The sequence below is a fragment of the Lontra canadensis genome, unplaced genomic scaffold (genome assembly GCF_010015895.1).
Source record: "Lontra canadensis isolate GAN:19392208 unplaced genomic scaffold, GSC_riverotter_1.0 scaffold124, whole genome shotgun sequence".
NCBI classification, from domain to species: Eukaryota; Metazoa; Chordata; class Mammalia; order Carnivora; family Mustelidae; genus Lontra; species Lontra canadensis.
Genome location: NW_022631118.1, coordinates 1,145,472 through 1,159,334, shown reverse-complemented (window position 1 = coordinate 1,159,334; position 13,863 = coordinate 1,145,472). Strand labels below are relative to the sequence as shown.

Here is a 13,863-nt window from a genome sequence, read left to right as displayed (position 1 = left end):
AATGGTGGCAGTCCATGTGCCATTGCGTCACCTCACGTCAGCCACCCGCAGGCCGTGCCAGGCTGCACCTGTCCGGGTGTTAAAGGGCCGCGGGCGTCGTGCTAGGCCCGCTAGGCTGTCACGGACACAGGCGGGAGACACCGGTAGAAAAATAGCGTCTGCCTTTATTCGAGCCGTCGCCCCTGCCTCACGTGCCAACCTGCGTGCAGTCCTCGGGATCTCCGGGATCCCCGGGAGACTGAAGCAGCTGGTCCAGGGCAGGCTGCAGGGCTCGGGACACTCGCTTCGCCCTCTCCCCGAGCCGCCCAGGACGGGGGGTGCCAGGCCCCTGCAGGATCCCCAGGAAGTCGGGCAGCTGCGAGGGCAGGGAGAAGACGGGTACGCTGCGGAAAAGAGCGGGCACGGCCTCCGAGTGGAGCAGTCCGTCGAAGTAGGCCCCCACGTAGCGGCCTGGCGCCCGGCCCTGCAGGAAGTCGGGCAGCACGCAGCTGAGCGAGGCGGCAAAGGCGTCGTGCGGGCCGTGCGGGGCGGACCCTGACGCCCCGTCCTGCAGCCACTCGTGGCATAGTGCCACGGCCCCCGGCGAGAAGAGCAGGACCACCACGCCCCCTTCCTGAAGGGTCTGGCGCCGCTGTGCGTGGAACCAGGCCAGGGGGCCCTGCGCGCTCAGTTCACGACGGCTCCAGAGGTCCACGGCCACCCGCAGGGGCAGCTGGCAGAGCGCTGAGGCCAGGGCGCCCACCAGGCGCTCGAAACCAGAGTCCTCCACTGAGTAGAGGAGCAGAGCCGCGCGGCCCCTGGCGACAGCTGCGGGAGAGAATAGAGGGGAAAGGAAGACGTGAGAAGGCCCGAGGCCCGGCCCCCTGAGGGCGGCCCCCCGCACGGCACTTGCTCACACTCACCCCCCGCGCGGAGGTCCTCCTTCAAGAGCCTCAGCCACCCTGTTAGGGGAGAGGGGCGGGGGCAGCCCATGAGCTCAGCCGCCACCCTCTTGAGGGGGAACTCCCAGCCCTGCCCTTGGGGAGTGGTGGGTCGGGAAGTGCTTACCTTTCACTTGGTTCTTTTTGACAAGGAAGAGAAGGAAAAGTGCAGAGGCCAAGAGTAGGCAGGCCAGCCACACCAGGGCCCAGCGCTGGTGAACGTCTAGGAGACCCAGGGGAGAGGACAGGCTAGTTAGATACCTAACACTTTCACCCTACTTCACGAAGGAGAAAAACTCGTTTAAAAGATCTCTGGGGCTGCCATGTGGTGACTGAACTGGCTCAGGGGAATGGAAAGATCTGCCGCAAATCCACCGCATATAGTGTCAGAGTCAACATATGGACATAGATCCATCTACTTGAGTGACCTCAGATAAGTCACTTAATCTTTGGCCTCAGTTTTTACCTCTGTAAAACTGGGCTCACAACAAGTACCTACTTACTAGGGTTGTTTGAAGACTACAAATATTAATACACACAAAGCACTTAGGCTGGGCCTAGCAAGTGCTCAAACGTCAGCTAATATTGTCTCCTAAGCATAGGGTTGCTGGGCCCTTGACCTCACTCTCTTGATGACTCCAAAAGCCTTCTAACTGGTGTCCCTAAACCTCTTTTTTTTTTTTAAAGATTTTATTTATTTATTTGTCAGAGAGAGAGAGGGAGAGCGAGCACAGGCAGACAGAATGGCAGGCAGAGGCAGAGGGAGAAACAGGCTCCCTGACAAGCAAGGAGCCCGATGTGGGACTCTATCCCAGGACACTGGGATCATGACCTGAGCCGAAGGCAGCTACTTAACCAACTGAGCCACCCAGGCGTCCCCTTAAACCTCTTTTTTGCTTCTAAGTCCTTCACTACATGGCAGCCCCAGAAATCTTTTTAAAATACAAATTTGATTATAGCCTTTCAGGAGGCTCCCATTGCTCTTAACATAAAATCCAATTTCCTAGGGGGCACCTGGGTGACTCAGTTGGTTAAGGGTTTTATTACTCTTGGTTTTGGCTCAGGTCATGATCTCAGGGTTGTGAGATCAAGGTGAGGAGTCTGCTTAAGATTTTCTCTCTGCCCCTACCCACTCTTTAAAAATAAAAAAAAAAAATCTAATTCCTCCCATCAAGGCCCTAGATGACACTTGAATCCTTGTGATAGAGGTCTGCCTTCCAAGACCCTCCAGCCACACTGGCTACCTTGGAGTTCCTCAAAAAAGCATCTCTCCCCCCTTTAACTAGCTCAGCCTTCAGAACAGCCAGAACCTTTTCCTGGCCTCATCCCACCTAAGTCAGTTTCCCAATACATGCATTTATGGGTCTGGACACTTTATAAGTAAATGCTTCAATAGCTCACATTTACTAAATGAAAGCAATTATTTAGCTAAGGTCTTTCTAGCCTTCTATGGCTGTGGTGGGGGCAGGGACTGTGTCTTTTTGGTGATGCTTGAATCCCTGTAAGCTTTCTTTTTTGTTTTTGAATGAAGGAAGGAATGTCCGTCTGTCCAGGGAAGGACAAGGCCATTGCATGAGCTCCCTAAAAATGTCTAGATTCCAGCCGTTGGTGGAGGGGAAGGGCAGATTTTGTAATACTCACACTTGTCCATGGGGCAGGCCCATAGTGCTCTCAGGTCATCTTCCCAGAGCTGCAAGACACAAACAAAACCAAGGCCACAGCCCAGAACACCCACCAAGTTCTGGCCAGCCTGATCTCCAAATTCCCAGCCTCAGCTATGCATACTTCACACACACACACACACACACACACACACACACACACACACACACAGTAGGTCCCCGCAAGCTGCTCTGCCTTTGTTCATGCTGTGCCTACTCCATGCCGGAACTGGCCCACGTGAAATCACCCTTTCTTGACGCTCTCCCTGGAACCCAATGCTTAGTGCATATAAATTTGGTTATCTGTGTACTGTTTTCTAGCCAGCAGTGAGCAACTTGGGAACAGCAGCTATGCTTCTTCAATTCTTGGCTTCCCCAGGGCTGGACACAAAATAAGCAGAAATAGATGGTGAGTGGGTACCAGAGGGACAGTGAAGAGGCCCCTGTCTAGGAGGAGTGAGAGTTTCCCTGGTACCCTCTGCTAGGCACAGGAAGAGATGGAAGAAGTTAAATACAGAGTTTTAGACCTATTGGCCTTGGGCACTGGGGCAGGGCCCTCCTGCCACCCACTCACCTGCAGACACTGGCCTGACTGCAGGTCCTGTAGTAACTGCTCTCCGAGGCGAGCTGCCCTCTGCCAAACCAAAGGGAGGTTGTCACCTAGGGGCATCATACTTAGGAGACCACCAAGCTGCAGCTTGCAGAATAGTTGGGGGGAGGGGAGTGGCTGGAGACTTCTAAGAGGTCACTAAGAACAGGGCCTAGGTCTGAGTCACCTCCACATTCCCAGAGAGCAGTGCAGGGGCTGGTACAAAGGAGGGGAAATTGCATGCAGTGAAAATCTGAGGCCAGGCTTGAGATGGACTGGAAAGGTACATGGAGGAGGACCCCCTCGTCCTCACCGTGGAGGCCCGGCTGAGCAGTGGGGTGCAGCCACTGGGTTCCAAGGCACAGAGCGATCTGTTGTCCTGGGGACCACGTGTCTCTAGCAGCAGCATATCATCCTTGAGGGCCCCGAGGGAATCTGGAAGGGGTGAGAGCCCACTCTGAGCAAGACCCAAGCATGCTGGAGGCTGCCACTTGCCCCCACCCCTTCCCATGCCTGATCTTCACCCCCATGAGGTGGCACTTCCAGGGTTCACCTCTATTGCAATGGCCCTGCCCCAGCCTTTCCCAAGCTCCACTCACCAGCCCACAAGCAATCCTGTAGCTGCAGCTTCTCCCAGCTGCTCACCTGCTTAGAAGGGGCCAAGGTTAGGGCCACAAGGAAAAGCAAGAGGCAAGGCCGCAAAGAACAGAAGAGAAGGACAGTAAGGGGAGTTCTGTTTGGTTGGAGTAGGGGATCTGCATCCTGGACCTAATGTTAACCAGATCAGAATTCAAGAATGGGTGATTAAGAGATACTTTATTTTTCTCAGCCACAGCCTTGCGAGGGCATCTGTGCTAAAGAGCCTTATGACCCTAAATTAGTTCTTTTCATGTCTGATAAAGCACTTTCTACGTTCCCTTCTCATCTAACCACCTTCACCAAGAGGCCTCATCTGACCACTCCACTTGTATATTGTATTATTCATTCAGTCTGTGTCTTCCTCCATTATTTTTTTTTAAGATTTTATTTGTCAGAGAGAAAGCAAGCACAAGCAGGGGGAGCAGCAGGCAGAGGGAGAAGCAGGCTCCCTGCTGAGCAAGGAGCCTGATGCAGGACTCATCCCAGAACCCTGGGATCATGACCTGAGCTGAAGGCAGACGCTCAACCAACTAAGCCACCCCTGCATCCCTCTCTTTCTCCATTAGAAAATAAGTTCTATAGGGTGGGAACATTGATTGGTTTTATTCACTACTGTGAAGTAGTTATTATCATCCCCATTAAACAGATTAGGAGACTGATGTTCAGAGTGGTGAAGTGACTTGCTCAGAGTCCCATAGTACTGCTAAATAAACAGTACAACTCCCAGAGGTAGCCCAAAACAACTTTGCTCCCATGACCCAAGAGATAAAGTGGGTCCAGAAGAGAGTGAATTATCTGGTGGGGTCCACTTGGGGTCCCCCCCTAGCCCAGAACTCTTGTGCCCTTCTTACCTGAACACAGAGGTTGGGGTGGGCATTCAGCAATGGCAACTCAAGTGTCTTCTGTGGGAAAAGGGTAATGGGTGAGGTCAGGAAATAGGCCCCCTAAGCTCCCTGTCATTTCTTGATCCCAGGAGCCTCCCACGGCTTCACTTACATTTACAGTGACATTTTCTCGGGACAGCGGTGGGACCAGCGACAGGCAGGGACCCCCGCCTGGTGCCTGCCAACACAGAGTGGCCTCAGCAAGCAGCAAGCAGGGTGCATTTAGCTGCCAGCCCCGGGGGGACAGTAGCCGCAGCCGGGCTGCACGCCAGAGGTTCCGGTGTGCCCGGGGGTCTGCAAGAAGAGGGCTGCGTCACTGGGCACCCAGCATGCGTCCACCTGTACCCTTCCCACCCTGACCCCAGCCCTGGTCTTCTCACCCTCCTTAAAGGGGCAGAGGCTCGTCCTGACAGAGTCGGGCTCTAGCGGCCACACCTGGAAAAGAAACAGGGTGCTATTAGTCCATTCAACCCAGCTGCCCTCCAAGAGTATGTGCCAGGCCCTCTGCCAAGCACTGGGATGCATTCATTCAACTAATATTTCATCAACACTTGCCCAGTCTTTTTGCTCTCTGTAAAGCCCTAGTGTTGCATGCATTGATTCTTCCAGCAGACCCTATACCAGTATCTGGCAATACCTTCATTCAACAGATTTTTAATGAAGACCTACTCTGTGTCTTAGCACCATGGTTGGCACTAGGGATGTTGATAATGAAATCCAATCACTGTGTGTGAACCTACTATATGCCAGGTACTGTGCTAAGTGTTAACATATATTAATATATATAAATTTATTTGTCCTGTGTCACATATATATTATATATATTATACATAATATATATAGTATATTACACATATATTTTTATTATATAACAATATATACTGTCTTATATAATATAGACAGTATATATTTATATATTATTAAATATCACATATGATCATTATATTATATAATTATATATTATATATAATATAAATATATTATATTCTATTATATATTTACATAATATATAATATAAATATATGAATATATAGATATATATCCACATATTTATATTCTGTAATATATATTTCTAAACATTATATAATTGTATATTATATAATATATAAAATATGTAATATATACTATATATAACAAATATATGTATATTTTTAAAAGATTTTTTAAAGGATTTTATTTATTTATTTGACAGAGATCACAAGCAGACAGAGAGGAAGGGAAGCAGGCTCGCCGCTGAGCACAGAGCCCGACGTGGGGCTCGATTACAGGACCCCAGGATCATGACCCGAGCCGAAGGCAGAGGCTTCAACCCACTGAGCCACCCAGGCGCCCCTATGTATATTGTTTTAAGTAAACTCTACGCAGTGTTGGGCTCAAACTCATGACCCTGAGATCAAGAGTCACATGCTCTATCAACTGAACCTGCCAAGCACCCCATTTCTTTCAAAAAGCTTTTAAAGCACATTTATTCTGTGCTTAGCCCTATAGTAAGCAGTAGAGATAGTACATTAATTTATTCAGCAAACTTTTAATTAAGACCACCTACTATGTGGCAGGCATTGTGCTTGACAGTAAAGGTGTTTATATCACAGCAAACATTTCATGAACATCTGTTATGTGTTCTATCACAGTGCTAGTTAGTAGAGTTTCATTCATTTATTCATTCATTCCTTTAACAGACTTAATTAGCACCCATTACATGCCAGGCATTGCACAAGGCTCTGGGGGAGTTACTAAATTTGAATTAGGTATTATTTCCTTGCCTTCAGGAAATTACAAAGTCACAGTTTTAGTAAAGATAAAACATGTGTATAAATTAATAAACTGATGACTCATTTATTGAGCATCTGTTGTGTGCAAGAAAAAAGGAGACAGGTGCCCAAATAAGAAAGGAAGTGATAAATGAACAAGAAAAGACAGAAATGTAAGAAGTTTGGAAGGCAGGAGAGGCCAGACAGTTGAGGAAAAGCTTTGGGAAAGAGGTAATACCTGAGCTGGAAGGATATGGCTGTATAGAAAAGAAATGAGGGCATTTCAGGCAGTGGAAATAACAGGCATTGATGTCAGAGATAAAATAGATGGGACCTGATCATCATTTAAATGTGCAATCAGAAGAGGAAAGAGGGGTGTCTGGCTGGCTCAGTTGGTAGAACATGTGACTCTTGACCTCAAGGTTGTTAACTTTGAGCCCCACATTGGTTGTAGAGATTACTTAAAAATAAAATCTTAAAAAAAAAAAGAAGGGGTGCCTGGGTGGCTCAGTGGGTTAAAGCCTCTGCCTTTGGCTCAGGTCATGATATCCGGGTCCTGGGATCAAACCCCACATCTGGCTCTCTGCCTCAGCGGGGAGCCTGCTTCCTCCTCTCTCTCTGCCTGCCTCTCTGCCTACTTGTGATTTCTGCCCATCAAATAAATAAATAAAATCTTAAAAAAAAAAAGAAGAGGAAAGAGCCAACATATAGAAGCTTGGATACTTCCTTTTGTAACAGTTCTATGAGGCTGGTATTGTTATTCCCATTTTACAGATAAGAAACAGGCTCAGAGAGGTGAAGTGACTTGTACAAGGTCACATAGCTAGCAAATGGCAAGAGTCAGTATTCAAACTGTCTGAGTTCACAGCATATACTCTACTTTCCAGAGGAGTACAAAGAGGCAATTGGAGGAGTGGGGAAAGGCTTCAAGAAGGAGGTGACATTTGAATGGGGCCATGAAGAATGAGTAGGAGTCCTGTGGACAGAGGATCAAGAAGAGCATTCAGAGCCTGCAACAGGCAGAAGACAGGACAGCAAACGTCAGGAAAGGGCTAGTCACTTTAGGGAGCAACAGTTCCCACCCCAAAGAGGAATACAGAGGAGGGCAAGACAAGAAAGGTAAGGGCCACCCCCCTTCTCAATTCCTCAATCCCCTTGCCCTGGCAGCTAGCCAGACTCTTCTCTTACCTGAATACAAAGGCAGGGAAACAGGTCTGTGTGGTTCAAGGTAATGTTCTGTGGCCCAGTCTGTGGACAAGCAGAAGATGAGAAGTTGGAGAAGATGAGGAGGAGGAAGACTGGAAGCCAAAGCTGAGGAAACCAGGCAGGCAGCAGTTACCCCACCAATGTTCCTTGCTTGGGGCATGGGTCGCTATATCTTCCTCAAGGGTCTCCTTTGATAATGCGCTCGCATCCTTAGCCTGGGCATCAGCCTAGAGTGGGAATGGACTTGGGGAAGGGGAGGCCTCACCAGGTTGCTGTGCCACCATGGTTTTGTAGGGCCCTGGACCTGGTTCCAGTACAGGGAGAGGCCAAAGTGCTGCTCCTCAGAGACGTCCAGCACGAGGTGCACATCATCGCCATCGGCAGACACACTGAGCCAGGGCAGGGCTGCGGGCAAGGTGAAGAGAGAGAGACTTCCTTCATCTCTTCTGCATACCCACCCCTGGCCATACCCCTCCAACTGATCCTTTAGTTTCCTTCATATCCCTGAGACTGGAAGGCCCCTGGACGGCAGAGCCTGTGTCCTCATCTCTGACCAGACTTTGTCCCTAGCAGCCAGCCCAGTATCCTGACCCAACTCTTCTCCCTCTGCAGCCAGGAGGATCCTATAACCACTGTAAGATAAACCATCTTCCCCTGCTCAGAACCTTCTGATGACCCCTCCCTGGTTACTCTCAGAGTAAAAGGCAGAGTCCTTACAATGGCCTGCAAGACCTTACCCACTCTATCCTCATTTCCTAGCACTCTTGCCCTTAATTGTTGCGGACACACTGCCCTCTTTGCTAATACTTAAACACACCAGACACACTCCTGCCTCAGGCCCTTTGCACTGGCTGTTCCCTCTGCATATGGAACACTTTTCCCTCAGATACCCACAGGGCTCCTCCCATACCTCCTTCAGGTGTTTGCTCACCAGAGTGAAGCCATTCCTGACTTCTGCAAACTCCCAAATCCCTTCTACTCCTTCCCCTTCCCCCAATTTTTTTCATAGCACTAATCACATCTTATTGCATAGTTCACATCTCCATGTGTTTATTGTATCCTCCATCACCCCTATGCTGACCCTGACTCCCATCTAGAATATCAGCTCTGTAAGGCAAGGGTTTTTGTCAGTTGTTTGTTGACTAATCTCAAGTGCCTAGGACTATTCCTTGGGCAGAGTAGTTACTCAATAAATACCTGTTGAAAAAGTGAACAGTGTCTACTGAATGAATGAAGACATGAAATGCATGATGTGTATCTGTGTCCTCAAAGCTCCAGTGCTGAGTAGTCTCTAATGAATTACCAAAGAGGCAGGCCCAAACTTAAGGAACCGAAAAGGAAATAAAATTGAAAATATTTAAGAGTTCAGGGCACTTGGATGGCTCAGTTGGTTGGGGCTCTGCCTTGGGCTGAGGTCATGATCCTAGGGTCCTGGAATCGAGTCCCAGGTCAGGTTCCCGCTCTGCCTACTTCTCCCTCTGCCTGCTGCTCCCCCTGCTTGAGTTCTTTCTCTCTCTGACAAATAAATGAAATCTTTAAAAAAAAAGAAAAAATTTAAGGGTTCAAAAATATCACTGTTTATATCTTGATCTGGGTGATAGTTATACAAGTGTATACATATGTAAAAATTAACTGAACTGGACCTTAAAATTAGTGCACTTTACACACTTTTCTATATGTGTATTAAACCACAGTAAAAAAAATACAATATGAAAAAATGAACAAAGTGAAAATAAAATTCAAACATTGCCTGGGAAAAATCATCAGAACCTTGACCTTCCTAGCCCTTATTTTATGGATTAATATTATTTGTATTTTGGTATATGGTGGTAGTGGGGTGTACCAATATCTTGACAATGCTTTGGGCCTCTAGATGTCCCTGGTACTAATAAATGAATTTGTTATAAAGAGTGAGAGATTCACCTTCATATTCCCAATGCCTGGCACAGAGTAGGAGCTACTGCAGTTCATGTGTGATGAATGAATGAGCTACGAGCATCTGGATTGTGGCAAACCCAGACCTGAAGCCACCTCCAAGCGTTCCTCATACTCCAGACCCTGCCCCTCCCTCCTTCCAGCCCTGCTGGCCATAGCCCGTACCCCAGCAGCTCTGGATGCTGTCCTGGACTTCAAGCCCCTTGCAGTCTGGGGAGAGATCACAGAAAAGCCTCCAGTGGGGCTGGGGGCCAAAGAAAAAAGGGGGGCAATCCAACCCATGGGGAGCACCGGGAAGGGCTCCTTGTCCCTTAAATACCATCCCATCTATCCAGTGCCCAAAGCACCCTTTTCAGGCACTGGGAAGCAATATCACCTGGGGAGAGGAGACAAGACAGACTCTGGGGAAGATGGGAGCTCAGACCCCTGCCTTTGAGTGGATGGGACTAGGAAGGGAGTGAAAGCAGAATGGTAGTAGCCGGAGGGGAAAGAGACCAGGGGGACAGGACTTGGGGCCCCTGAGGCTCTGGAGCCACTTACCAGGCAACTGCTGTGTGAGGTTGAGTTCCTTCTGGTACCTGGGCTGAGTGTAGGACCAGAGTCGCACCTCAGCCCCCAGAGCAGCCTCGAAGCAGTCAAATACTACAGAGCCCTGTGAGGAGAGGGGTGGTGGAAGGCTGGTGGTATAGGGCTCAGAATACAGGCCAAGGGCTCTGAGCTCCTCTGGGGACCATTCCACTTGCCTCCTCCCCCAACCAATGACTCTATACTGTAGGGCCCGAAATTCTCCCATTAGTGTTTCCTTTAAAGGCCCCCAGTTCTAAAGCACACACCCTCAGTAAGGGTGTCAGCAGGGCAGGGATAAGGGCTATTTGAGTCCCTGCTCCCACCCCTGCTGTCCCCCATCCCATGGCCAAAGCTAAGGTGATCAGATATGCCAACGCAAATGTGAGACACCCCTTCCCACACCCAATGCCTCAATGGTCCTCACAACTGCCCATCGAGGTAGGCCAGCAGATTCTCTCCCATTCTACAATTTTCCAGGCAAGAGGATATTGGCTGGGAGCTGCAGGCAGGAGGGGAAGTCAAAGGGTTTGAGTGATTTGGCCCAAGTGGAGCTACATCTTCCAAACACACGTGGCCTCCTGAAGTGGGGAGAAACCCCAACACCCTGCACCATGGTCTACACACAGGGCAGACATGGTATAGAAAGTCCAGAGAAGTAGATCCAGAGCACAGACTTCCCCTCTCCAATCTCAGTTTCTCTCTCTGGAAAATGAGGGTAATAATAATACCTAGTTCATGTGTACTTCTGAGAATTACAGAAGAAAGGGAGAATTAACTCTCCTGAGATCCTTCAGTGCTGGGCATTACACGAGGTGTTTTACACATACCAACTCATCTTTTTCTCACAACAGCCGCATGAGGTAGGACTATTCTTATTCCCATTTTACAGACAGGAAAATAGAGGCATAAAGGGCTGAAAGGTCTTGTGCACAGCCCTGCCAGAGTCAGCGCACAGAGATAACACACACACAAGAGCACTTCAGAGACGCCATATTGAGAAGATGGCTATTGCTAGGATTAGGATTTTGCATACCACAGACTGACCAGGCTGCACGAGGGCAGCAGGCACTTGCACCTCCAGCAGGACGCAGCGGGCGGTAGGGTAGGCCTGGAAGGAGAGCACCACCTGGGCCTGGAGAAAGGCTGTGAGCAATGGAGTGGGGCACTGATCAGGCTCCAGGGCCTCCGGCCAGGCCCTGGCTAGGGGGGGTTGGGCCAGCCAGATTGCCCTCACCGTTCCTAGGCTCCTCGAGCTCCAGATCAGCGGCTCTTCCAGACCTGTCCTCATCTTTAGGTTCTTCCCAGTGCCCTGGAACCACCCAAGAACAAGGCCCGGGTCAGGCCCAGGCTCTGGGCTGGCATTGGGCTTGGCTTCCCTCCTGAAGGCCCAGTGCTGAGAAGCAAGGGCCAGGCCTGAGGCTGGGGGTGGGGTGAGGGAGACAGGGAGATCAGGCTGACCTGGGGGTCCTTTGGCCGGTGTTCTCCAGGTCAACACTGAGGATGCACAGGACTGCTTGGCAGACTCCCCAAGCCTTGTGCCCATCCCAGACATGCTGACGTGTGCACATACAGCTAGGGGATGAAATGCTCACCATGCACAGCCAGGTGGATGGCCACACGCACACAGAGGTCACAGTCAGTCTCCTGGTGGCACCTCAGCACCAGCTCTGTCTGCAGGCGTGTGGGCACCAGCACAGGGCCCGGGGCAGACACGATGCTCCCGGGCAGGCAGAGCACGTCACCATCTGTGCATCAAGGGTCAGGGGGAGCTAAAGCTGTTCATAATCCAGAGTTTAGTTGCACCTGACACCCCCAGAGGGCCAAGAAGCTTTGGGTTCTTCCTGGGTTAGGGGTGGGTGGTCAGGGCAGGGAATTGGAACATCTCCCCTCCCTTCTGCCACCCTGAGCAGTTCTTTTCTTTCTAAAAGTAGGGCTACTCACCCCAGAGGTGGCAGGAAAGGCCCTAGGAAGGAGAGAAAGACAAATCAGAGTTTATGACACCGAACCTAGCCATTTTTCCTTGATAACCCTGGCCAACCTTCTGGGGCTCCCCATTCAAGCCCCTCCCAGGAGAAGACAAACCCAGCTCTTGCCCCCTCCCCATTCTTTTCTTATCCCATCAGCACCAGACAGACCAGCCAGGGCAGTTCTGGTGACAGTGACAGGAGCCAGGCTAGGGCCTCCGATAGGCGGCAGACCAAACCCTGAGCTTTACCCCAACCTTCCCATTACCCCAGACTTACCGGAGAGCAGCGGGCAGTGTCCTGAGGCCCCATAAGCTTCTCTAAAGAGAGGACCATGGGGCTTCGGCCCAGTGCCAAGGACAACAGGAACCAAGGCACAGGCATCTTCCATGTACCAGGAGGCACCAAGGCCCAAGGCCCTGTCCTGCCCCCCCAAGGGGGGGGCAGACACCGTACCTCCGTTCCTAATCAGCCCCAAGCCTGTGGGCACTAGGGGCCAGAATCCCTCTTCAGCCTGGGGTCCCAGTGCTGTCTTGAGCACTCCCTCTCCTGGGAGCCCTGAATCCTGTCCCAGTCCAGCCGGGAGTGCTTTCCTTTCGGTTTGGCTCCCGGCAGGCAGCTGACTGTTCCCGCCCCGCCCTGTCCCTCCCACCAACACCAGGCCTGGGAGCCAGCAGCCTTGGCTGGTGGTGGTGGCCTCCTCTTTTCTCCCTCTCTCATCCTCCTCCTTCTCTGCTGACACCTGGCTGGGAGGGGCCCCTGAAGAGGGTGGTGGCATCACCGCTGAGTAAGGGAGCGCTTACTCACCCTGGGACTCCCTAAGGAAGAGGGCCTGGGCAATGCTAGGGCATCTCCACTTCCCACGTGAATCTGGGATTTTGCTGCCCATTAGGTCCCCTCATACAGGGCACCCCCGGTCCCTTCACACATCTGCCTTGGGACTCAGTGACCCTTTGTGGGACAGGAGCTCTAAAGGGAGGGACAAAGGGCATCAGAAAGTGGGCTTTTCATCCCTTCCTGGCCTCTGCTCAAGGGTGGGAAGGAACTCAGGACTCAGAGCCAGGAAGACAGGGGCCCCATTTGTGCTGTTGCCATGTTGCATGATAGATGGACCTTTCTGAACCTGTTCACAGTAAGGATTAAGATTTCCAGGGGCGCCTGGGTGGCTCAGTGGGTTAAGCCTCTGCCTTCGGCTCGGGTCATGATCTCAGGGTCCTGGGATCGAGTCCCGCATCGGGCTCTCTGCTCGGCAGGGAGCCTGCTTCCCTCTCTCTCTCTCTGCCTGCCTCTCCGTCTACTTGTGATCTCTCTCTGTCAAATAAATAAATAAAATCTTAAAAAAAAAAAAAAAAGATTTCCAGGTCCTGGGGCACCTGGGTGGCTCAATCATTAAGCATCTGGCTTCAGCTCAGGTTGTGATCCCAGGGTCCTGGAATCGGGGCCCACATCGGGCTCCATGCTCAGCAGGAAGCCTGCTTCTTCCTCCCCCACTTCCCCTGCTTGCGTTCCCTCTCTCACTGTGTGTGTGTCTCTCTCTCTAGGTCAAATAAATAAAATAAATAAAATTAGAACAAACAAAACAAGATTTCCAGGTCCTCTTTTGGCTGTTCAGAGGCTTTGCTTGTGAGAATGTGAAGGATATGGTTGTGGGTGTGGACATGGAAGATCTGAGCCCACAAATGATGCATAATAACCCCCAGGCAGGGCTGTGCTGACCCCTCCTCCAACTCAGTATCCTGGGCACCCT

At 50.8% G+C, this 13,863-nt stretch overlaps 1 protein-coding gene across 5 annotated transcripts; it reads right to left on the bottom strand.

The window, feature by feature from the left end:
- Positions 1 to 144: 144 nt before the first annotated feature.
- IL17RC (interleukin 17 receptor C) lies at positions 145 to 13,263 on the bottom strand. Of its 5 annotated transcripts, XM_032841632.1 has the most exons (19): positions 12,396 to 13,263; positions 12,094 to 12,115; positions 11,745 to 11,897; positions 11,387 to 11,461; positions 11,186 to 11,295; positions 10,126 to 10,237; positions 9,751 to 9,795; positions 7,916 to 8,055; positions 7,633 to 7,692; positions 5,074 to 5,128; positions 4,806 to 4,987; positions 4,661 to 4,711; positions 3,770 to 3,815; positions 3,484 to 3,605; positions 3,156 to 3,215; positions 2,562 to 2,610; positions 1,048 to 1,143; positions 903 to 941; positions 145 to 807 (listed from the first exon to the last, which is right to left on the bottom strand). In XM_032841632.1, exons 1-19 carry the CDS (start codon positions 12,498 to 12,500, stop codon positions 188 to 190), a joined length of 2,142 nt encoding a protein of 713 aa, XP_032697523.1. In that variant the 5' UTR covers positions 12,501 to 13,263; the 3' UTR covers positions 145 to 187. The 5 variants fall into 5 exon arrangements, with proteins under 5 accessions (XP_032697523.1, XP_032697524.1, XP_032697525.1 ...); XM_032841633.1 differs by lacking the exon at positions 903 to 941; XM_032841634.1 differs by lacking the exon at positions 9,751 to 9,795.
- Positions 13,264 to 13,863: the final 600 nt, after the last annotated feature.